A 24,461-nucleotide genomic window follows, 5' to 3' on the forward strand; every position below is an offset into this window, starting at 1 on the left:
GCAGCCCCTCCTGTAAAAACAGGAAGCTGCTAAAACTACAGAGGGGCTCCTGCTACTACTACAGAGGGGCTGCTACTACCTACAGGGGGTGTCTTTGACATGTTAAAGGGGTACTCCGGCCCTAAGACATCTCCAAAGGATAGGGGATAAGATGTCTGACTGCGGGGGTCCCACCGCTGGGGAAACCTGCAATCTTGCATTCGGCAGCCACCTCTTTGAGCTGCACGCCGCGCTGCCAGCTCACAAACTGCCGGTAGCCGACCACGGGGCCGGAGTATACGACTCCGCCCCCATGTGATGTCACCCTGGCCCCGCTAGGCAAGTCTGTGGGTGCCGTTTGCAAGATTGCAGGGGTCCCCAGCAGCGGGACCCCCGCTGTCAGACATTTTATCCCCTTTCCTTTGGATAGGGGATAAGATGTCTTGGGGCCGGAGTACCCCTTTAAGCTAGTCTGGTCACCCGTGTTCATAACAAATGTTCTACAGTCTGGCTCCTGCAGCTTGCATGTATTCCAATGTGCTCATTCCTTCAGGAGGCCAATCTAAGATTAAATTAAATCAAATAAACACAGATCAACTATTAGGTCAGCAGAGGAAATAAAGTACACTACCCTAGAGACACACTGTAAATCTGTCCAGGTCACGTTACACCCGAAAGCATGCTAGGAGTGCACTTCTCCCAGATCGTTCTAGTGATCTCAACAAGATTTTTTGTTATTTGTTTAAAAATGACAGGTACCATTTAAATTCTGTGAAGACCTTTTACCATTTTTTAACAAAAGACCACTAATATAAACAATAAAAGTTATACTCACTCTCTTCCATAATACTTTGGTCTGTTTTCCACCTGTGAAATAAACACATTTTAAATAATCTTAGCCGAACATGGTTTTCTAACAAGTGATCGTCATATAGAGACAGCAAGAGCAGAGCAAAATACCACCATGAGACCTTCACTCTAATGGTTAATTCTGGCCAGGCTGTTTTCTAAGCAGCAACCACATTGCCAACCAATGTAAACTCAGTAGGTGGCACCCAAAGCAGAGCTGAAGAGATCACCTACATTCTCTACAAGGACTAACAGTAAAACAAACATAGTTCAAAAACCTGTACATGCTCCAACTTCTGATTAATTTACCATAAATGTTCCAATATTCTTTATTTGTACTTACAAAAGAATTTTTAAAAATCTGCATTCTTGGTTACATAAACTTTTCCACTTCCTGTGTTCTGTCTTGGTCTCTCTGCTGGAGGCTGAACTCCCCTTGCAACAAAATTCCCCAAACAAAATTACCTAAAAGTGTATCTGTCATTTGCAAAAATGTTATATAATGTACATAATACCATATTTGTAATATACATTGGTTAGAAAATGTGTATATTTTTAGGTGAAAAATGCTGTCCCTGCAGCTATTGCCTGTGTGTCTCTGTGCAGAGAAAAATACAGGAAGTGTGGGCGGGACAAGCAGGGCTCTGTGCAGGCTTATGGCTTGTCAATCAGCCTGCTGTGTGGGCCAGGGGCTTGTCATAGAGCCTCAGGGCACAGGGCCCTGCTTGTCCTCAGGGCCCTGCTTGTCCTCAGGGCACAGGGCCCTGCTTGTCCTCAGGGCACAGGGCCCTGCTTGTCCTCAGGGCACAGGGCCCTGCTTGTCCTCAGGGCACAGGGCCCTGCTTGTCCTCAGGGCACAGGGCCCTGCTTGTCCTCAGGGCACAGGGCCCTGCTTGTCCTCAGGGCACAGGGCCCTGCTTGTCCTCAGGGCACAGGGCCCTGCTTGTCCTCAGGGCACAGGGCCCTGCTTGTCCTCAGGGCACAGGGCCCTGCTTGTCCTCAGGGCACAGGGCCCTGCTTGTCCTCAGTGCACAGGGCCCTGCTTGTCCTCAGTGCACAGGGCCCTGCTTGTCCTCAGTGCACAGGGCCCTGCTTGTCCTCAGTGCACAGGGCCCTGCTTGTCCTCAGTGCACAGGGCCCTGCTTGTCCTCAGTGCACAGGGCCCTGCTTGTCCTCAGTGCACAGGGCCCTGCTTGTCCTCAGTGCACAGGGCCCTGCTTGTCCTCAGTGCACAGGGCCCTGCTTGTCCTCAGTGCACAGGGCCCTGCTTGTCCTCAGTGCACAGAGCCCTGCTTGTCCTCAGTGCACAGAGCCCTGCTTGTCCTCAGTGCACAGAGACCTGCTTGTCCTCAGTGCACAGAGACCTGCTTGTCCTCAGTGCACAGAGCCCTGCTTGTCCTCAGTGTACAGAGCCCTGCTTGTCCCGCTCACACTTTGTATATTTTGTCTCCACACAGAACCACACAGGCAATAGCTGGAGTGGGATAAGACAGAATTTATTTCACTCAAAAATACAGTGATCACTCAAGTTACAATATTAATTGGTTCCAGGACGACCATTGTATGTTGAAACGATTGTATGTTGAGACCATAACTCTATGGAAACCTGGTAATTGGTTCTGAAGCCCCAAAATGTCATCCAAAAATAAGTAGATAACTAATACAGATAAAGCAAATCCTTACATAAAAAAGTAAGAAATATCTGCTGGAAGCTGTAAATCACTGTCTATGTAGAAGGCAGGAGCTTCTTCAGGGTCCTGTACAGTACACACAGTGTCCAAAAAAAAAAAAAAAGTAAAATGGAGCTGCCCCCACCTGAAACATCTATCCCTGGCACAGGTAAAGTGTACAGAACAGTGTACCTTCCTGTACTGTAGGGGGCGCTACCAGACAGCCAATCAGTGCATACACTTCAGTAATACAGGGGTTTTACCAGTGAATGCCCATTCTGATTGGTCAGTTCTTCCAGCCATTGATACGTTTTGCAGATCTGGACTGTCTGCAGCATTGTATGTTGAGTCTGGTTTCAAGTTACAATGGTCCAGAAAAGACCATTGTATGTTGAAACTACTGTATGTTGAGGCCATTGTAAGTTGAGGGATCATAGTATACACATTTTTAAACAATGTATATTAAAAATATACATATAATAGTATTATCTGCATGATATGAAAGGTTTTTGCAAGTAACAGGTACACTTTAAAAATGTTGCTTAACATAAAAGGTAATTTGAACCATAGTTCATTTTCTGAGGACACAGTGGGGGGGGGGATTTAGCAAAACCTGTCCAAAGGAAAAGTTAGCCAGTTGCCCATAGCAACCAATCAGATTACTTCTTTCATTTTCAAAAGGGTCTCTGAAACATGAAAGAAGCGATCTGATTGGTTGATATGGACAATTGGTCCACTTTTCCTATGCACAGGGTTTGCTAAATCTCCCCTATAATCTCTACTTTTACAGGAGCTTCCAAAACCAACTAACACAAATGTAAATCACAATAATGATAGTCTGTAATACCCCGTAGCAGCTGCTGTTTGTATATAGCACTTTGAAGTTGTATATGTTCTATGTTTACATTCATGCAAGTTCAGCAGTTTAGGATACAAATAGTGACTGCAGGAAAACAGCTGTATTTAGAAAACAATGTTATATTAACAAATCAATAAAGCAGAAAGCATTCATGAAATATACACATGTGCGATCCACTGAGTAAATATAGGATGGCCACCCTCCGTATATACATTCATCACAGGGTATCCTGGCAGCAGAACTAAGAAATCTTTACAGCCTAGACTGATCATCTATATACATTAAGAGACAAAATCATTCATATGGTTGTATTCTGAGCCTCTGTTTACATTATTTCCAAGAAATATATGAATATAATAGATAAACTATGCGGCCCATGGATGCACTCCAAAAAAATATTTATAATAATAATATTAATTAAAAAAAACAAAAAATTAAAAACAAAGAATGTAACTCCACAGGGTGTTCTCCATTATAGATGGTATATCACTTTAAGCATTTTCTTGGTATTTTTGGATTGGAGGGATAAGACAACACCTGTTAGGATACGGTAGGAGAATTGAGCTAGGTATGCTAGTTGAATTTTGGACATCAAGTCTGCAGATGGGGTTGCGATAGGTTGTTCTGGTTTTGGGGGATTACTAGAACCCCCATACCTCCCTTCAGATAAGTTCAGAGAAAAAAATCTTGCTTAAAGGGGTACTCCGGCGCTTTGACATCTTATCCCCTATCCAAAGAATACGGGATAAGATGCCTGATCGCGGGGGTCCCGCCGCTGGGGACCCCCGTGATCTCGCAAACCGCACCCCGTTAAAATCAGTCCCCGGAGCGTGTTCACTCCGGGTCTGACTACTGTCGATCACGGGGCCGGAGCACTGTGACGTCAAGGCTCTGCCCCGTGTGACATCACGCCCCGCCCCCTCAATGCAAGCCTATGGGACGGGGCGTAACAGCTGTCACACCCCGTCCCATAGGCTTGCATTGAGGGGGCGGAGCGTGACGTCACACGGGGTGGAGCCGTGAAGTCACAGTGCTCGGGCCCCGTGATCGACAGTAATCAGACCCGAAGCGAACAAGCTCCGGGGACTTATTTTAACGGGGTGCAGCGTGCAAGATCACGGGGGTCCCCAGCGGCAGGACCCCCGCGATCAGGCATCTTATCCCCAATCCTTTGGATAGGGGATAAGATGTCTAAGCGCCGGAGTACCCCTTTAAGGATAGTTTTAGAATTATGACAGCTATCACCGCCCCTAGACATCTTATGCCCTATCCAAAGGGCCAATGACTTGCGATGCTAAGGCTCGTGACGTCACGGTCACGCCCCCTCCCATAGACCTGCATTAAAAGGCCGTGGCCATGACATCACGAGCCTCCGGCACAGAACCTGACACTCTAAACGAACGCTGGGTGCAGCACGGCGATGGTGGGGGTCCCCAGCGGTGGGCCACCCGCGATCAGACATTTTATCCCTTATACTTTGGATAGGGTATAAGATGTCTAGGGGCGATGTACCCCTTTAAGGAAGAACCTCAGATTTTGTTTGCCAATGTGATTCTATGTCACTCGCAGTATTACTGTAGTGTCATTTCTTTCATTCCAGTACATTTGCATGCATACATCTTGAACTCTTCGAGTCATATGATAACCAGTCTGACAACCAGTAAGTAACTGATTCTACTATGTACACAGCTACATAAAGGGGAAAAAACTAAAACAAAGGGCAGACCAGCGGAGGGCCACTTGTGTGTTACCAAAGTAACTCTAGATCCCTATGCAGATAGCTGAGATATATGGCTGCTTACCAGAAGCAATAAAAAAAAAAAAACTGACGTATTACCCCTGTATGCTGGGGTATAGCAATGGGAAAAACAGCTGCTTGGCTGAGGTCACGGGAGTTGGTAGTCCAGTCCCTGTCATTGAATGAAAGTAATATATCCTGCTACCTGTGTGTTTTGTTTTTAAATAATAAACACCTATTGCTATTCATATATCTCTTTTGGTTTGGATACCCTTCATTCATGGGAGACTTGCAGCGCCTGATAAAGAGGTCTTTTTTCTCCTTATTGTTCTCTAAACCTACTATGTAGCCAGAATGACTGGGCAGCCGACTTCCTGTGAACTACAGAATTATATTATCACATATATGAAGAGATCATATCTACCATAAGAACCCAGGAGTGCAATGATACGGTAGGTTAGTCCATACACTGATCAGCTTCAGAGCTATACAACTCCCATGACTCACAATGCATGTATCTATCTGCTGGGTGCAGATTCTTTAAAGGTGATATATGTTATACACTGCTATGCATAACCACCATCGAGCAGCTCCTATGCTACACTAGCAGCCCAGCACTAGGCCACCAGGGTGCTGTTAACTGTGAGAATGCATAGTAATCTTTAGTTTTAGAGGTTTTGTAAATCTTGTACATATGTGTACATTTGGATTTTAGTATCATTTGTTTTGGGGTGCACTATTATGTTATTAATCATGGTCATCTGGCCATTAGGTTAGGATGATGCATCATCATAGGGTGCAGTCATATTCGAAATTATCTGTATACGTATTAGTTTAGCATTTAGGGCGTGGAAGTGGGGGCACCTCCTCCGCTGCTAGGTAGGTAGGTATAGGTCGCTTTATAGGAGAACTAGAGCGGTCATTGACACCCTGAACAATTTTTTCCTAGTGGCTCCAACAGAGACCTACCTGGACGACTGTTCCTCCTCCCTCCCCTTTCCCTGTATTGGACTCCTAAATGTAAGTCTTTTTTGCACCTGCTTTATGGTATATGAACAATTGCTGTATGTATTCTAATATATGACCATTACATGATCATTGCTGTATGTATATCAATAAATGACCATTGTTGAATACCTATATCTCTTTTGAACAATTTGAGTTGTCTGATGGTGCAAGGATCTTTATATGCCTATATACACCCTGAAATTTTTGATGCAATTATTTATGTGATTGTGCATACGCCTATAATTATTAATTTCGGTCATTATATGTTACTGTACAATTTTTGGTAGATATATTTTAATAGAATAATTAAAAGTTCTATTTTAAAAAGGATTCCTATTGTAATTATAGTTAAATAGTTTATTCCTTGAATCCGACTACTCACCAGTAATCAGTAAGATTTACACTGCTATCTTGCTTGTAAGATCTAACAGAGAAAAATGGAGACAGACTGAAGCTGCATCTCGTAGTAGACAGAAGTTAATGTTACTGATCTATCCTCAAAGCAAGTACCGTGATAAGATTCAGCTCCCTCTCTGCAAAGTCAGAGGCATCATGGGAAGAAATGTAGGCTGTACTAGAAACCATATCAGAGGAGAAGAAGAAATCAAGATGGCAGAAAACCCATGCATACCACATCAACTAAAATAAGAATATACAAAAGGGGCCCACAAATGAAAATATGGCTACTCAGCCATCTTAAGACTGTTTGCGGCTGATGAAAAATGGTCGGGTGCCGAAAACAGATGAGTCAGCTGATTGGTCAGTGCAGAGACCCGACAGATTTCTAGATATGGCCAGGAGAAGCACGCAGCTGTGCCCTCCACTCCCCACTTGAGTGCATCTTTCTGCAATGATTCAGAGTAATTTTTTGTTTTTTTTGTTTAAGCGAGAGCAATGCTTTAGGCTAGAGGGACTGGGCGGGCATCATAGAAGCAGATTTGGCACACCAAACCCCAGCTGTATGAAGAGATTCTGGTGGTTTGGTGTCCCAAAACATAGTGACAGATTCCCTTTGAAGCACCATAGAAATACAAGAATGTCAGATATCAACCCATAACCACCATGTATATAAACAGCCATACATTCCCCTAGACCACAATGGGTTTCAGGGTTTACCTGCTGAGCAATTCTAGACCACTAGGATGACAGTAACTTTATCACTGGTGTCTGGCAGTGCTTGGGTCCTAGGTTAAAATCCCACTAAGGACAATGAGGGAGATTTATCAAACCTGTGTAAATTAAAAGTTGCCCAGTTGCCCCTAGCAACCAATCAGAATGCTTCTTTCATTTTGCAGAGGCCTTGATAAAAAATGAAAGAAGCGAGCTGATTGGTTGCTATGGGCAATTGGGCAACTTTTCCTTTGCACAAGTTTTGATAAATGTCCCCCAATATCTGCAAAGGAGTCTATAGGTTTTCCACATGTTTGTATGAGTATTCTCCCACATTCCAAAAACATACTGATAGGTGCATTTACATTGTGAGCCCCAAAGGGGACAGGAAGTGATTTGACTGATTTAAAAAGCAATGTGGAATATGTGGGTGCTATATAAAGGATTATTATTATTACCTATCCCACATAAAAGCATGATGTAACTGTATGTAGAAAGTTTGCAAAATCCCAATAACTGGGTCATTTTCCGTGGTCATTGTGGGACCCAATGTAAATGGAAACGCTCCTTTAAAAATCCTGGACATGTAAATGAGCACTGAACCTCTAGTGCTTCTAGCATAGTGTTCACACTGCAAACTCTGAGCACTACACATTCAAGTTGAAGTAATATACACAATAGTTAACTAAATGTGCAAGAGCTTGTGGTTGTATGTGTATATATATATATATATATATATATATATATATATATATATATTTATTTATTTTTTTTATTTTTTTATTATTATTATATATATATATTTTTTTTTTTTAAAGAGACTAGAATTGGATTTTTCTTTGGTTACTAACTAAAACATCATCTGTCTATTGTTATCATTTCCGGTTTACACAACTTCCTTTTGATGGAACAGTTTTGTTACAAATCGATATATTCTACAAAAAAGGCACACAGGCAAAAACATACAATGAGAGCACATGTAACCACTGCCAAAGATGCAAGTTTAGGCAAACGCAACGCACAAAATGCTATTGCAGTGCAAAAAGATATTTTAGTCTATACTGCCACCTACTGACAGTCACTGTTAATGGCTAAAAGAAATCACCATGCACCTCACATTTCCAAGATCAGGATTTTTTTCCCCCTTCAAATTAATCCCGTTTACAAAAGGGAATTGTTTGTGGTTACATTGAAGTAGATGGACTTGGCTCATCTGCGAGTACCACGTACACGCGAGTGCCGACCCTATTTCTACAAATTGGTTGTGGTTACAACTGCCTTAAGTTTTTGTCTGGATTTTGGACAAAGCTGGGCTGACTACAACCAACAGTGCTCGTTCACATTGGATGTAAATAAGTCTCTCAAAGTCTAGCTGAGTGTGCATGTGTATGGGGGGTGTTGGGAGTAAGTGGTCAACACAAGGGTGTAACATGTAACCATGGGGTCCAGGAGCTGAGATATGGTGTGAGGCCCCACTATTTTTTTCCATTTAATACTTCCTTAAAAACTAAGCATTTTCCTAATATACTTCATTAAAAAATTTGATTGCTAAAGATGTGAAAAACAGGTTTAAAAAAAAAGGACCACTAGGGGTCTCTCCTGCAAACAAACCCAGAAAATTCAGCCTTTTTTTGGTCCTTTTTTTTAAAAAGGACCAAAATCTATGAGGGGAGGGAGGTGTGGTTTTCTCCATGCTGCTCCTCAGAGCACAGACAAGATGCAGACAGCTTGCAGCCTCTTTAGGAGAAGCATTCACATGCACAGTTACAAGCATTACAAGGTTCTAAACTATCATTTTATGAATTATTTCTTGTGTATGTGCACCATATAGGTTCCACATGGCTACTTTAGGATTATAAAAAACATGCACTATTTCTGCTGTCCTTGCACCATAGTTTCACATGGCTGCATTAGTTATATAGAGCATGCATTCAGCCAATATACTTTGCAAAAGTAAAAATGTTTGTGCAGACCTCTTGACAGGGGAGAGGGGAGGAGCTTATCATGCTCCAGAGGAAACACCTCCAGCCTTTGAGAGGAATTCCGAAGTCTAATCACAGATATGCATAGACCAAAAGATATTTTACATATAAACACATGCGTATTATAATGCATACAGGTCTTAGGTCACATTACTACCCTGATTTAAGCATTTTTTTTTCTTACTGATGACAGGAACGATTTAAGATTTGGGCCCCGGAGAAACTGTTAAGTCTGTTACCCTGATAGTTATGCCATGGGGAAAGACATATCTAAGATATAAGATCACCTCATCAAATAATTTGTGTAAAGTTGGTTGCCACTTTAGCTTACGATTTACAATGGGTTTCACACACTGGCTAGATTATAATAAGAGGACTCCCTGGGTACATACCTCACGAGTGCAGGTGATCCTCCGAGGGTGAGGAGCTTCCTGCTGCAGCTGATACACTATGGGAAGAGCAACATAGGAAGGGATTACAATAATATGTATATACCAATGCCCCATAACCAATTATTGCACCAGGCTGATTCTCATCCCCATGGTGCTTACAGACTGAACTGATCAGTCTACAAGCCTAAAACAGCTGAAAGCAGGTTGATATTAGTGACTATTACTTTAGGCTTTATATAGGTCCCATTATGAATTATTACTCAGAGAGGCGACAAAAAATGCCTCTACAAATGGTCCCACGAACATCATAAGATAAGGATTTATACTGGAAATGATTAAATAAAAATACTCGTTTTACAAAATACTAGATGCTGTAGCACTTGTTCTTAAAATTCTGTATTGTGCCCTAAACTGAGAGCCGAGTGTTACTATTTTCCTGATAGGACAGGGAATCAGAAGGTTTAAGGGACACACTTTCTAGACAAAAAAAATTATAACATTCATACATTTCCTGGAGGAATAACAGAGTAATGGAATAAGAAATTATGCTCCAGAATTCTTTTATGGGTAAGGGTGCATTCACACTCCATTTTTGAAATATAGTTCCCTTATCTGGTTTCTGATGAATAACGGATTCCTCAAAACCGGACTAAACTGTATCAAAACGTGTGTACAAATTTTAAAACCGTATTTGGTTTGAAAAATTATGTCCGGTTGCACCCGTTTTTTAAGAAAAAAAACGCATACATTTTTTTTACTTTTCACTCCATTATGAATAAAGTTCCACTTGTTTGATTGAAATAAAAAAATAAAAAAACCTGTGCAAACCAGATGGAAACGTACGCACACACAGTTCTGTATGGTTTCCATTGACTCCCATGTTAAAAAAATAAATAAAAAACTTATACGGTTTAATATGGTTTTTCACCCAGACCAAAAACTGTGGTAGGCTACGGTTTTGGCTACGGGGAAAAAAAAAAACCAGACAAAACCGTACAAGGTGCAAAACAGATGCAACCAGATGCATCTTTTGGCATACGGTTTTCAATGAAGAGTCAACGCATTGAAAACGTATACGGGAACTGTATTGCAAAAACGTGGTGTGAATGCACCCTTACTCAATTATTATCTAAAACAACCATGCCAGGTCCTCTGTTAGGCTGGGTTCACACCACGTTCTTTGCAATACAGTTCCTGTATCAGGTTTTTGATTTAAAAAAAATGGATTCCTCAAAACCTGACTAAACTGTATCAAAACGTGTACAAATTTTAATCCGTATACGGTTTGAAAAATGATGTCCGGTTTCATCCATGTTTTAAGAAAAAAAATGTATACGTTTTTAACTTTTCATTCCATTATGAATAAAGATTCACTTGTTTGAAATTCCAAGAAAAAAAACAGTGCAAAGTCAAAAACCATATGGAACCGTACACACATAAGGTTCTGTACAGTTCCTATTGACTTCCATGTTAAAAAAAACGTATACGATTCAATACGGTTTTCACCCGGACCAAAAACCGTGGTAGGCTACGGTTTTGGGTACAGGAATAAAACTGACAAACCATACAGGATGCAAAATGGTCACAACATGATGCATCTTTTGGCATATGGTTTTCAATGAAGAGTCAATGCATACGGTTTTCAATACGGTTCCGTACGGTTTTCAAATTTAAAACGTATACGGGAACTTTATTGCAAAAAACGTGGTGTGAATCCAGCCTTAGAAGGTGATGCTGTATGCCAAAGTAAGTGAAGGGGTTCAGTTGAGGGATCCCACTGAAATGGATCGGAACCAGACCCGGTATCAGATGACTATCTGCCCCCTTCCTAATTAGGTATCAGGATCAGTGCATGCACGAGAGAAGAAAATCACTCTGACACACAGTTCAGCAAATGATACTTCCTGTATTTACAACAGTTACAAGGGTTTTTATAGACTCATGCAATGTGCCGTGTATAAAACTATACATCATGAATAACTGTCCTTGTAATTGGTTTCTTCCATCTGCAGGTGTTCTTTATCCAGGATGTGGTCTTATCATCTTGGGTGTAGCTCTCTCTATAGGCACTATCTTATACACATTGTTTTCAAAACGATGGGAGGGGGAGCAAGCTAGTGAGTGGCCATTTTAGCTAGCATATTCTAAATAGGCATTTTAGCTTATCCATTACTCCACTAGATCAATACTTTTCTGGTTATCTGTAATTAACCTGTAGGTTCTAAAAAGAGGCTACGAAATAGAGATCAACTAGAAGACATTTTCAGAAATGTATCAAATATAATCACTTATGGGTATATTCACATGTACAGTATCCTGTATATATTTGATGTGCATGATTTGTATGTGTGAATGTATTTGTATGTATGAATAGACCCTAAAGGGGTACTCTGGAATTTTTTATTTTTTTTTGATCAAATCGTGACAGACAATTTAAAAGATTTGCAAATTACTTCTATTTAAAAATTTTAAGCCTTCCCATTGTTATCAGCTGCTGTATGCTCCAGAGGAAGTTGTGTAGTTCTTACCAGTCTGACCACAGTGCTCTCTGCTGACATCTGTCTACGTCCCAGTGGCCAGACCCCCGAGATCAAACATCTTATCCCCTATCCTTTGGATAGGGGATAAGATGGCTACGGGTGGAGTACCCATTTAATTATAACAAAAAAGCCTTTCAGTATCAATGGCTCATGCATGTAAAAGAAAAACAAAGTGACCACTAATTTTAGCCCCTAGTCGTCTCTACAGGAGGGATGACGGATCTTGACAGATACTGCTCCACCAAGTAGACAACATCTTCCCAGCTTAGCAGTGTAAGGAGCCAGGTAGGGTGTTTTATTCCATAGACTACAGTACTCCTGACATATTATACTTGTGTCTCCTCATTGGCAGCACTCATCACAATGACTAGAGGACTACATCATGATCTTTATCACATCTGTGTTTCTAACACTACTTATAATAGCAGTATCTATGCAGTTGTTTCCTTTCTGAATTATGGAAATTTCCTGATCACAGATTCCAAAAATGATGTCTGACAATTCCGGTCATGTGTTCTGCACAAGGCATAAGGATATTTCAAGCTAAAAGTTTATCTCCACTGTACAACACAAAGTAATTTTAGGTCCAGAATACTGCGCTCAATCATTCCTTACTGTATCACGATAGTGTCGGGAGCTCCATTGAACGGGGGTTGTTCAGACTAGGGATGTCCTGATACCAGTTTTTTAAGACCGAGTGAGAGTACCGATAATTTCTTTTTTTTTCAAAGTACTCACCGATACCAATTATCGATACTTTTTCAATGTCAAATTTTTGTTTTTTTCTTTAATGGGAAAAATAGTTTTTTTTTTTTTTTTTTTTTTTTAGAGGGCTTTTCTTTTAATTAAACTTTTTGAAAAGGGGGCGATTACAATTTTTTATTGGGAAGGTTTTAATTCACATTTATTATAATTTTTTACACATTTCTTCCCTCACTTTTTTAGTCCCCGTAGGGGACTATTACATGCGCTCTGTAGATTGCATACACTGATCAATGATATGCCATAGCATAGCATTGATCGTTGTTAACGGCGCTCCTTTACTGATGTCTGGCATGGCTGGCAGTAGTAAAGGAGCAACGATCGGATGCACAGAGCAGGTAAGGGACCTGCGGCCGTCCTCTCACCTGATCAGGACACCACGATTTCACCGCGGTGATCCCAATCAACATCCCTAACCTACCGGCAGTAAATCTCAGGACTTTCTCAGAACATGCTGTTGCCTACAACTGTCAGAGGGAGCTTAAAGGGGTACTCCGGCACTAAGAGATATTATCCCCTATCCTGGGGACCCCCGTAATCTTCCACGCCGCACCCCGTTAGAATCAGTCCCCGGAGCATGTTCGCTCCTGGTCTGATTACTGGCAATCACGGGGACAGAGCATAGTGACGTTAAGGCTGCGCCCCCTCAATGCAAGCCTATGGAGGGGGCGTGGCAGCTGTCACGCCCCCTCCCATAGGCTTGCATTGAGGGGGCAGAGGGTGACGTCACATGGGGCGGAGCCGTGACATCACTATGCTCCATCCCCATGATCGCCAGTAATCGGACCTGGAGCGGGCACGCTTCGGGGGCTGATTCTAACGGGGTGCGGCGTGGAAGATCACGGGGGTCCCCCGCGATCAGGCATCTTATCCCCTATCCTTTGGATAGGGGATAAGATGTCTTAGCGCCAGAGTACCCCTTTAAAGGGAAGCATTCATGTTGAACAATGTTTTCCAACCAGGGTGCCTACAGCTATTGCAAAACTACAACTCCCAGCATGCTGCACCATTATATTCACACAGAAAAATTTGCATTGCCTTCACACAGTCAAGTCTCACTTTAAACAATAAAACTGTGAATACCCAGAGATTCTGCATCAAACTCAGTACTGCATGAATGGGCCTAAGAGTTTAGGGCATAATGTTTGTGCAGTTAACAAAATTTCTATACTCCCTCTAGTGGCCACTGTACAGCAGAAAAAAAAAATTTAAATAAAAATTTTGACTAGCCACAGAGACATGTTAAAAGATTTGAGGGGTCTCAGTGCTGAGATCTCCCCCACTATGAGCTTTGTGCGTTCTCTCCCGACTGTGTCACAAGACCTGGGCAGACTTACAATGTAAGTCTATAAGGTTGTACGAGTCTCATAGACACAAACTGGGGAGAGGGACATGCGGCCAACCGTTTTCTCTCACTGCTCGATCTCGGCCAGGATCTGTACACTTAGACCCTGACCGATGAAAACTTTTGACATCCCCCCCCCCCTTTCTTTTTTCTTTTACAAGTGCGCTTTCAAACCTGTCTTTGTTGCGGATCTGGAGCTCTGTATCAGAAAAACGAAGCTCTGACAGCCATCAGGATACATTAAGAAATTATGCAGCACATCATTTAACCTACATAAAAGCTGAATATCTCTGCAAACACTATTGTTTTTTTGCACTGATTAGGGGCTATTAAACAGAATTTCTTTATTGGCATATATCTTCAGCTTTTAAAATTTGTCAGGTTGCTTTTACATTGGTATTGGAGATTAGGGCCCTTATCGTCATCTCTGTCACCTAACATCTCAGATGGTGTTCATGTAGGAGAGAGTGGTTTTATTGAGTGAAGGACCCCCTGCTCTCTTAGCAGACTGTGACATTGCTGGATTTAGGTTTAAAAAATGAAATCCACTTTAAGGATACGTTCACACGTACAGGATCCTGCGCGGATTTGATGCGCAGGATTTGTAACTGCAGATTTGAAGCTGCGCTCAGTCATTTCGTTTACATTGAAATCTGCAGCAGGAAATCCTGCGCATCAAATCTGCGTACGTGTGAACGTACCCTAAAAAGGTTTTTTCTGTGACCATATAATTTATGGCTTATCCACAAGACAGGCCATCAATCGCTGTTCGTAGCTCCACACTACATAGCGACTGGTGCTGTAAGGACTGCACTGTTCATTGAATTGTGGAGTGTCAGGAAAATGCAGTTCAGCTCCTATTCACTGTTTTCTTGGGAATCCATTACTAAATTTCAGGGAATGCTGGTTGGGAAACATTGAATTAGGGTGTATTCACACGTACAGGATCTGCTGCATATTTTCTGCAGCTGATTTTGCTACCCATTGACATTAATAGGTAGCAAAATCGGCTGCACAAAATAAGCAGCAGATCCTGTACATGTGAATGTACACCTACAGTATATCAATCTACAGTATTCCATTCCAGTTCTATAAAAACCTAGGATAACTCTTTAAATGGTAATAGCTGTCAGTAAAGTGTAGCTGTCGCTTAAAAAAAAAAATCTTTTGACATATCAAAAATTTTGACTGGTCGGGTCTAGGAGTTCAGACCCGATCGAGCCGGGAGAGAAGTGCTGATGACTGAGACAATCCCATAGACATGGGGTACTCAACTACTTTAAAGGGGTACTCCACCCCTAGACATCTTATCCCCTATCCAAAGGATAGGGGATAAGATGTCTGATCGCGAGGGTCCCGCCGCTGCGGACCCCCGCAATATAGCATGCAGCACCCACCTGTTACTGCTCCGGAAGCGCTGGAGGGTCTGGCTCCCGACCACGGGGACGGAAGATTGTGACGTCAGGGCTCCGCCCCCGTGTGACATCACACCCCACCCCCTCAATGTAAGTCTATGGGAGGGGGCGTGTCACGCCCCCTCCCATATACTTGCATTGAGGGGGCGGGGCTTTATGTCACACGGGGGCGGGGTCCTGATGTCACAATCTTCCATCCCTGTGGTCGGGAGCCAGACCCTCCAGCGCTTCCGGAGCAGTAAGAGGTGGGTGCTGCATGCTATATTGCGGGGGTCCCCAGCGGCAGGACCCCCGCGATCAGACATCTTATCCCCTATCCTTTGGATAGGGGATAAGATGTCTAGGGGTGGAGTACCCCTTTAAGTAAGGGTCCGCTTATCCATCTCTTTCATCAGGTGAAGGCCCGAGCTGAAGGCCCGATTTACACAAAGTCACTATACTGCTGTGTAAAAAAAGGAGTGCTCTCTCTTGTAGAAATTGATTATCCTAATAAGGCACGTGTAATGATAATGAGTGCTTTGGCCTTTTCTAGTCAGGTCTGGCCAATGCTAATTGAGCAGTCTGGATCCGTCTGCGTCATAGGGGAAGTGCTGGGAGCAGAGTGTTCCCTCTTAATGCTCAGATATTTAGTTGTATTGGTGTCTTAAAGGGGCTATCCAGTTAACACTTTTTTCTAACCAATGTGCCCAGGTTGTAATTTAAAACTAAAACATCTCTGTTCACCTCCTTTGTAACCTTTGGTATCAGTGCCCAGTCTCCTCAGGTCTGTACTTTCCTGTGCTTAAGATGGCAATGAAGTGCAGCAAGGGCGGAGAGTAGGCATCGATATGAGGGGCTATGAGTGAGCGAGGATAACAAGTAGAAGCTTTTTTTTTTTTTTAAATTCAATTATAAAGCCTGGGCACATTGGTTAGAAAACGTTCGCAAGCGTTATATATGTTAAAATCTGCTGACTGGTTCCCTTTAACCCCTTAAGTACCCCTATGAAAAACTTTTTTTTTTTTTTTTTTTTTTTAATCAACTGGTGCCAGAAAGTTAAACAGATTTGTAAATTACTTCTATTAAAAAATCTTAATCCTTCCTGTACTTATTAGCTGCCGAATACTACAGTGGAAATTCTTTTCCGTTTGAAACACAGAGCTCTCTGCTGACATCATGAGCACAGTGCTCTCTGCTGACATCATGAGCACAGTGCTCTCTGCTGACATCCCAGTCCATTTTAGGAACTGTCCAGAGTGAAAGGAAATCCCCATAGCAAACATATGCTGTTCTGGACAGTTCCTAAAATGGACAGAGATGTCAGCAGAGAGCACTGTGCTCACAATGTCAGCAGACAGCTCTGTGTTTCAAAAAGAAAAGAATTTCCGCTGTAGTATTCAGCAGCTAATAAGTACAGGAAGGATTAAGATTTTTTTAATAGAAGTAATTTACAAATCTGTTTAACTTTCTGGCACCAGTTGATTTAAAAAAAAAAAAGAAAAAAAAAAAATGTTTTTCACCAGAGTACCCCTTTAAGGACTTAGCCAATTTTCGTTTTTTCCTCCTCTCCTTTTAAAAATCAAAGCTTTAAATTTTGCACCTGCAGACCCATATAAGTGCTTGTTTTTTGCGCCACCAATTATACTTTGTAACTACATCAATCATTTAATAAAATCCACTGCAAAACCAAAAAATATATATTTGTGTAGTGAAATTGAAAAAAAAAAAAGCCATTTAGTAACTTTTGGGGGCCTCTGTTTCTACACAGAGCAATTTTCGGTAAAATTGACACCTAATCTTTATTCTGTAGGGGATACCCAATATATGTAGGTTTTGTTTTATTTTACGATGTGAATTCTAGTAAAAGAAAACAGACATGGTCGCACATCCACAATTTGTATAATGATGTGATTGCTTCTCAGCATAAATTCAAAAACTAACAGGTTGTTAGTATACATTTTGATCAAAAGATACAAGCCCAATCGCCACGTCAAAGCCACCTATTCAGAGTGGGTCCCTAACATTCCTAGCAAAATACAAATTGCGGATGTGCGACCATGTCCGTTTTCTTTACTTGAATTCACATTTTGTTTTATTTTACTACTTTAAAAAAATTAAAACTACATGCACAAAAATTAGTACGCTTAAAATGGTCATCTTCTGACTCATAACTTTTTTTATTTTTCCGCATACAGGGCTATATGAGGGCTCTTTTTTTGCACTGTGGTCTGTAGTTTTTAATTGATACCATTTTGTTTTGATGGGACTTTATGATCACTTATTAAGAATGTACAATTTTAGACTGATATTTTTTTTACGTGTACGCCACTGACCGTGCAGTTTAGCTAACCTTATTTTATTTCCAACCGCTGGGACCTCCGTGATCTCCTGTACGGGGCCCCGGCAGTGCGCAGGAATGGGGCGTATCTGTCCCCAGCATGATGCGGAGGCCACGTCATGCAGGGTCAGAGCGCTCCCTTCATGCGGACTGTTGGGTCCCCGTACAGGAGATCGAGGAGGTCTCAGCGGTCGGACCCCCGCAATCTATAACTTATCCCCTATCCTTCAGATAGGGGATAAGTTATATACCACTACAATATTTCTTTAAAATGGTTGTCAGTTTGTCACCCATTATTTTATAACTAGGAGTACAAGTAAAGAAAGTTAAAAACTACTAATACAGCTTGTCAGTGGGATTTGTGGTGTATTGGAGCTAAAGATCTGCTGCATTATCACACGTAGCCCATGTTAGCAGAAAGAAGCTGCAGTTTTCTCATAGTGGATAACCCTTGTTATTCATAAAGTAAAGGGTAAGTAATTTTATATTCCCTTTTTTTAAAGGAATATGTCTTTAATTGTATCTACATCTTATTTTCTCTTTTTTTTCTGTTTAATTGTTGCCTGTAGAAAGATTTCCTGTTTGCCTGATTAGATCACAATGGCAGCTGCTCCAACACATTTATCAGCCGACACTTTGACAGCATGTTCTTTCCCGTGGCGTCAATGTGTACTTTTCTGGTGTAGTAGGTCTGATAGATGGAGTTTACCATATTGTAGAATACTTACAGTAAGATTTCCACACAGGAGGCCTGTATTCATCATTATCTGAAATGAAAAGAAAAACAGCGGTCAATGACAAGTTACAATGATAAGCACTTAAAAATGACATCTTTATATATAATAAAAAGCCAACCAGACCAAATCACACTGTGTATTTGGGTAACACTATATTTAATGTTAATAATGAGTGCAAAAATCCTGTTACACCATTTTAGTAACCAAGCTCCAATAGGAACTTTTTACATCAATCAAAAAAAAAAAACTGGGCACCCACTACAGCAGTGGTCCTCAAATGGCGGATTCCAGTCTGAACTAGGACCACAGCCACTGGTTTCCAGACCCATGACCACCACCTGATGGCTAAACGCAAGGGGGACCGCCTAACAAAAATGCAGAATTGTGACTGTTCAGTCTGCTATTAACATTGCTGGGGCAGGGATCTCAGCACTGACTGCAGCCATCGCTTTCCGCCACGAGGAGCACAGAAAACAATTAGTGCTTCCCTCTTAAGTGCGTGTTGGTGAGTGAAACAACCAAAGAGTGCTCCATTCAACCTGAAGAGGGAAGCATTGGTTAGTGCGCTCCTGGGTAAGTGGGAGACTCCTTTTGCTGCTTATCCTGGTCCCCCCCCCCAATGCCACAAGGTCCCATAAACGCATCCAGATCTCCCTACTGCCACACAGTGTCCCCATGTCCCACACTGCCCTGATGTCCCCCAATGCCACACACTGCCTTCCCCATTTCCGCACACTGAACCCGGGTGTCCCGCTGTCACACACCTCCCCCATGTTCCCGGCTGCCACACTCTGCCTCCAACATTGCCTCACTCTTCCTCCATGTGCCCCATCACCGCACACTGCCCCCTTAACCCCTGCTGCCACACACTGCTCCCATGGGTCCTGCTGTCACCACGTCCTACACTGCCTCCCTTATTACCACCCACTTACCCATCATCTTTACTGCTGGCGTACGGCTCCGACCTTCACCTGACAACAGACCTGGGCAAGTGAACTTTTGGGAAAAGTCGTTAAGTACCCCAGTCCTTCGACTACGCCCCTCACTACTTAATCAATCAGGAAATTTAGATGTATGAAGTCCACAAGGGTCTGCTCTGCTCTAACACAGGAGGGTCCTAAATGTGACATGCCCTTTTACAGTCATATGACCTATTAAAACATGGAGGTAAAAGAGCGGATTTAGAAGCAAATGTAGATATATGTTTTAAGATCATAAAACCCACATCTAGTAACTGAACTTCCCGTTACGCATTTATAAAGTATGCCGTATGCCTCTAGGGAAATGTAAAGAAAAAAGGGATCTTTGAAAATAAATTTTCCTAACTCATCTTATCCACGAAAACACATAAAAGCAGACACCACCATTCAGCTTCTGGCTGCCGTCCACTAAGTGAAGCCCAGAGCACAGTATTCTCTTTATGGCGGTGACCTCATGAGATCGCTCTTTAATAAGCTCTGGCCACGGCTGCAGAGACGAAGATCAGAGCATGAAATGGAATTAAAATAACTAACTGCGATACATGACATAAGCTGCGTATATAAAAAAACATAACCATACAGATCTGCTACGTTACAGGGTAAACACAAGGCGCTGCCCTTGCTAAACACAAAGATCTTATGAAAAAAGAAAAAAAACGGACAGAATTATTGATTCTTTCCAAGACGGCAAGAGCGTTCAATAGCTGTGACCCTGTGCAACCTTGCCTTAAAGAGACTGATGTGTCTATTAGATGCCCTAATCGCTGGAAGCTACGGCACCCACTGAATGTAACTCCCCTCCCCCAGCTGGAAGCGCCCTGATGGGGCTGAATATCAGCACTTAGCTAGGTTATAATATGCTATAATTATATAAAGTGCTCTTGAAGCCAGGGAGTGGCTTCCAATCATAAACTGGGCGATATAGGATAGGTTAATAGGTTATTAGAGGGATTGTCTCCTCATGACAACCCTTTAAATGGAGCTGGCCCTGCTATCCGCTGATTGACAGGCAGACGGGCTTTGTTGTCATTCTAGCATGCAGCGTCTCAACCAGCCATACTGCAGTGGCCACTACAGGAGAACTCAAATAATGCTGATACTATACCAGTGTTTCCCAACCAGGGCGCCTCCAGCTGTTGCAAAACTACACCTCCGGGCATGCTGGGAGTTGTAGTTTTGCAACAGCTGGAGGCGCCCTGGTTGGGAAACACTGCCATATACATTAGCAGCCAAAACATCTAATGTAGCGTTTCCCAATCCAGCTGTTGCAAAACTACAATTCCCAACGGCTGTCTGGGTATGCTGGGAGTTGTCGTTATACAACAGCTGGAGGCACATTCGTTGGGAAACACTGATTTAAAGGGGTTATCCAGAAAAAAACATAGAGATATATATATATTATATATATATATATCTCAACTGGCTCCAGAAAGCTAAGAGAGCACTGTTGCCAGACAGAAAAGAACAACTCAACTTCAGCAGCTGATAATTATTGGAAGGATAAAGATTTTTTAATAGAAGTCATTTACAAACCTGTCTAACTTTCTGGAGCCAGTTGATCTATAAAAAAAATAGTTTTTTCCTGGATAACCCCTTTAATGCATATGATGGTCTCCATACTCTCCTCTAACCGCAGGTGTAAAGGGAGGGAAGGATTCGGCTTGTTGGATTTCTACTTTCCAATCCTTTGTATTCAGGGATAAGCTGCAGCCAGGAGTCTGGAAACAGGTTCACCACCACTAAAAACACAGACATACTGCAGGTGTATAGGTGGGATCAGTACACAGCTGTCTAATGTGAGTTGCCAGATTAAAAGTAACTGATCGGCGGGGGTCTGAACACTGGAATCCCCCCCCCCCCCCCCCAATGATGAGAATGGAGGTCACTTGGGCCCCCAAATGAACAAAGTGTCTGTGCGCATTCTAGACCACTGCTGTATTCACTCCCTATGGGACTTCTGAACACTCCAAAGAGCTGAATATGCTGAATGTTCAAAAGTCCCATAGACACTAAATGGAGTGAGGATGGTTCTTATGATCGATGGGCGTCCCAGTGGCCAGATCCCCATCAATCCGCTAGTTATCGCCTATCCTGTGGATAGGAAAGAGCTATTAATCTTGAGATAACCCTTTAAGATAGCTGTTGGCCAGGACCTATTACTTCCGCCTTCTCCATACACACTCAGACTGGCTGAGCATGCATGTTTACCAATAGGGACAGGGGAAGAGGCCGCTGCCAGAGACCTCCGGTAATGTCATACAATTGGGCATGATAAACTCCAACATACCCAAAACAATCAGAAAAGAGTCTCTATGCCCCTGTACACATTAGATCAGTGTTTCCCAACCAGGGTGCCTCCAGCTGTTGCAAAACTACAACTCCCAGAATGCCTGGACAGCCAAAGGCTGTCCAGGCATGCTGGGAGTTGTAGTTTTGCAACATTTGGAGGCACCCTGGTTGGGAAACACTGCATTAGATGTACAGCTTGTCCAGGAAATTTAGCCAATAATCATCTAGTGTATATATAACTACCTTTAGTGGCTCTATGCTCTGGCTCCCATAGGGGGACCCTCTTCTTGATGTCCATATGCCCAAATAGCATTCCAATACAATAATAAGCACTTGCATTTCCCATAAAAAATGATGTAGTAATAAACTTCATTGATAAGAATATTGGTAAATATCTAGTAGTGATTTCTTTTTTACATATTTCCAGAACAATAGAAGAACACAACAAAGATGTTCCAAAACGGTTATTGTATGTGGGATGCAAATAGTTAAAGACAGCGAGCCAGGAGATCTCCATGGGCTGTATACAGGTTGCTGTAAATGTCAATATAAATCACTTATTGTGGGATTATTCCTGCTTGTAAATGGAGAAAATCTGACAGTAATTATATATAGGAAAAAGCATAAACAGCCAATGCCTAACAAACAAGATAATCATGGCCAATGCAACAAGGAATAAAAAAAAAACTCAAAGATTCCCAAAGGAGGGAAACTAGGGGAAACAATCTGATTTAGCGCTAGATTATATAACCTCCCACCTTCTGCTGGGGTTTGTTATATTCAGCTTGGATCAGCACATCCTTTCCTGTCAATTCAATACAACCTGAAAACTTTCACTCACCCTTCCCTTGTTGTGTAACCGGAGAGCAGAAAAGGAAACACTAAGGAAGCGGCAGCAAACAAAGCGCAAACTGCTGGAGAAAAACACACATGCAACCTGAAGACAAAAAAATCCACTAAGATAAGACCAGAAGATTATGACGAGAATGATGACTGGAGAGGATCTGTGGATCACATGTGATGGTCTATGTAATGCTCCCACCGGTGTGGACCCCCTTGGACACTTACCAGTTTGGCTTTGGGCCAAACTTGGGGCAGAATATCTGAGTGGAATCCGCCGGGAAAATTCCCCTAAAAAATTACACTGATTTCAATGGGATTCTGCTTCACTGTGTACATGGAAGGATTTTGGTGTCCACAGAAATTGTCATTGTTTCTGCATATTCAGCTTACAAATACATTGCTGTCTATGGAGACAGCACATTTCTGAGCGGTCCTAGCGCCAGCAGAACATGGAAATGTGCAGAATGTTCACCTGTGTTTTTCCCTCATGTGTGAACATAGCCAAAGTGTTTCCCTGGTTTTCACCGTTTATCCCACTCCAGGATGCAGAAGCTGGACTTCAGCTGCAGGGGAGATACCAGGTCGCTACTGCAAGAGTGATCCCCGGTTAAGTGGCAGCTGGCCAGAATGTCCCAGAGCCAAGCGCCAGGGATACAGGCAGGTGGGAAAAGGTGATGCTAGAGATGGTATTAGCGCAGCAATAGTCTGATGAAGTAAAGCAGACTTGGTGTTATAGCTGAGCTGGAGCTGTTAAAAGACCTGAGCTGAGGAGCACAGATGCAGCCAGGTGGAGCAGGCTTGTTCAGCAGACGAGGAGCGGCTATCAATCCGGGTCATGCACTGGTGAATCAGGACGGTACAAACAGGATCAGACAGAGGCAGAGTCAGGTAACTGGCTTGGGTCAGGAACACAGTAGATCATAAAAGCAGCAGATTCCCTCGCTAGCAGTAAAACTACACTATTGCTCAGGCACCACAGGAAGGGAGGAGTGCTCTCATATTGTTGAGGAATATCTTTGACACTAGGGCCTAATATGTAGGAGCAATATAGGTGGTGCCTGGAAGGAATTCGAGGATTACAGGAATTAGGGTGCACACAGACCTTTAAAGAAATACCCTTTGCACGTGTGGTTCTAAAGGGGCAGAGTAGAGTTAGGTGGAGCAGAGCCATATTACAGGTAAAGGAACCTCAGGACAAGACATATGGTGGTAGTCAGAGAAAAAACAATACTAGAGATATAAAATAATAGAAAAAAATATATGTTGGTTTTTAGACATAAGGTATGAATACTATTAGGGATAGTTAATATAGATTGGGTAACAGTGTGTCCTATTCAGCCCATGATAGGAGTGAGGGGGTTGGTATATTAGATAGGGCAGAGGATGGTGAGAGACATGTAATGCCAGCGTAGGGGTGGTAAATCTTTATTGAATCCATAACATGAATGTGGGGAGCTGAAGTATTAGATCTGGCTGAAGATGGTCGGAGACATATAGAGCCAGTATAATGGGCCTATATTGTGGAAAAGAGTGGAGATATGCATAATAAACAGTACATAAAAGATATAAATATATATGCAGGACTCAGAGGTAAAAATAACAATAAAATGACAGTGTTCAATTAAAAACAACTGTGCCAGTGAAAT

General features: G+C 42.4%; 1 protein-coding gene across 3 annotated transcripts in view; it reads right to left on the bottom strand.

Moving 5' to 3' along the window:
• Positions 1-24,461, bottom strand: part of CHN1 (chimerin 1) — a 138,961-nt gene that overhangs the window by 95,366 nt on the left and 19,134 nt on the right. For 2 of the 3 annotated variants that reach the window (XM_056535803.1, XM_056535802.1), the window contains exons 3-5: positions 18,695-18,733; positions 9,588-9,643; positions 815-846 (exon numbers count right to left, since the gene is read on the bottom strand). In XM_056535803.1, the coding sequence (XP_056391778.1) occupies positions 815-846; positions 9,588-9,643; positions 18,695-18,733 (127 nt within the window). Of the gene's footprint in view, positions 1-814; positions 847-6,485; positions 6,507-9,587; positions 9,644-18,694; positions 18,734-24,461 lie in introns of those variants that run through there. The other variant, XM_056535804.1, reaches the window with a different exon arrangement.

Source organism: Hyla sarda, chromosome 8 (genome assembly GCF_029499605.1).
Source record: "Hyla sarda isolate aHylSar1 chromosome 8, aHylSar1.hap1, whole genome shotgun sequence".
NCBI lineage: Eukaryota > Metazoa > Chordata > Amphibia > Anura > Hylidae > Hyla > Hyla sarda.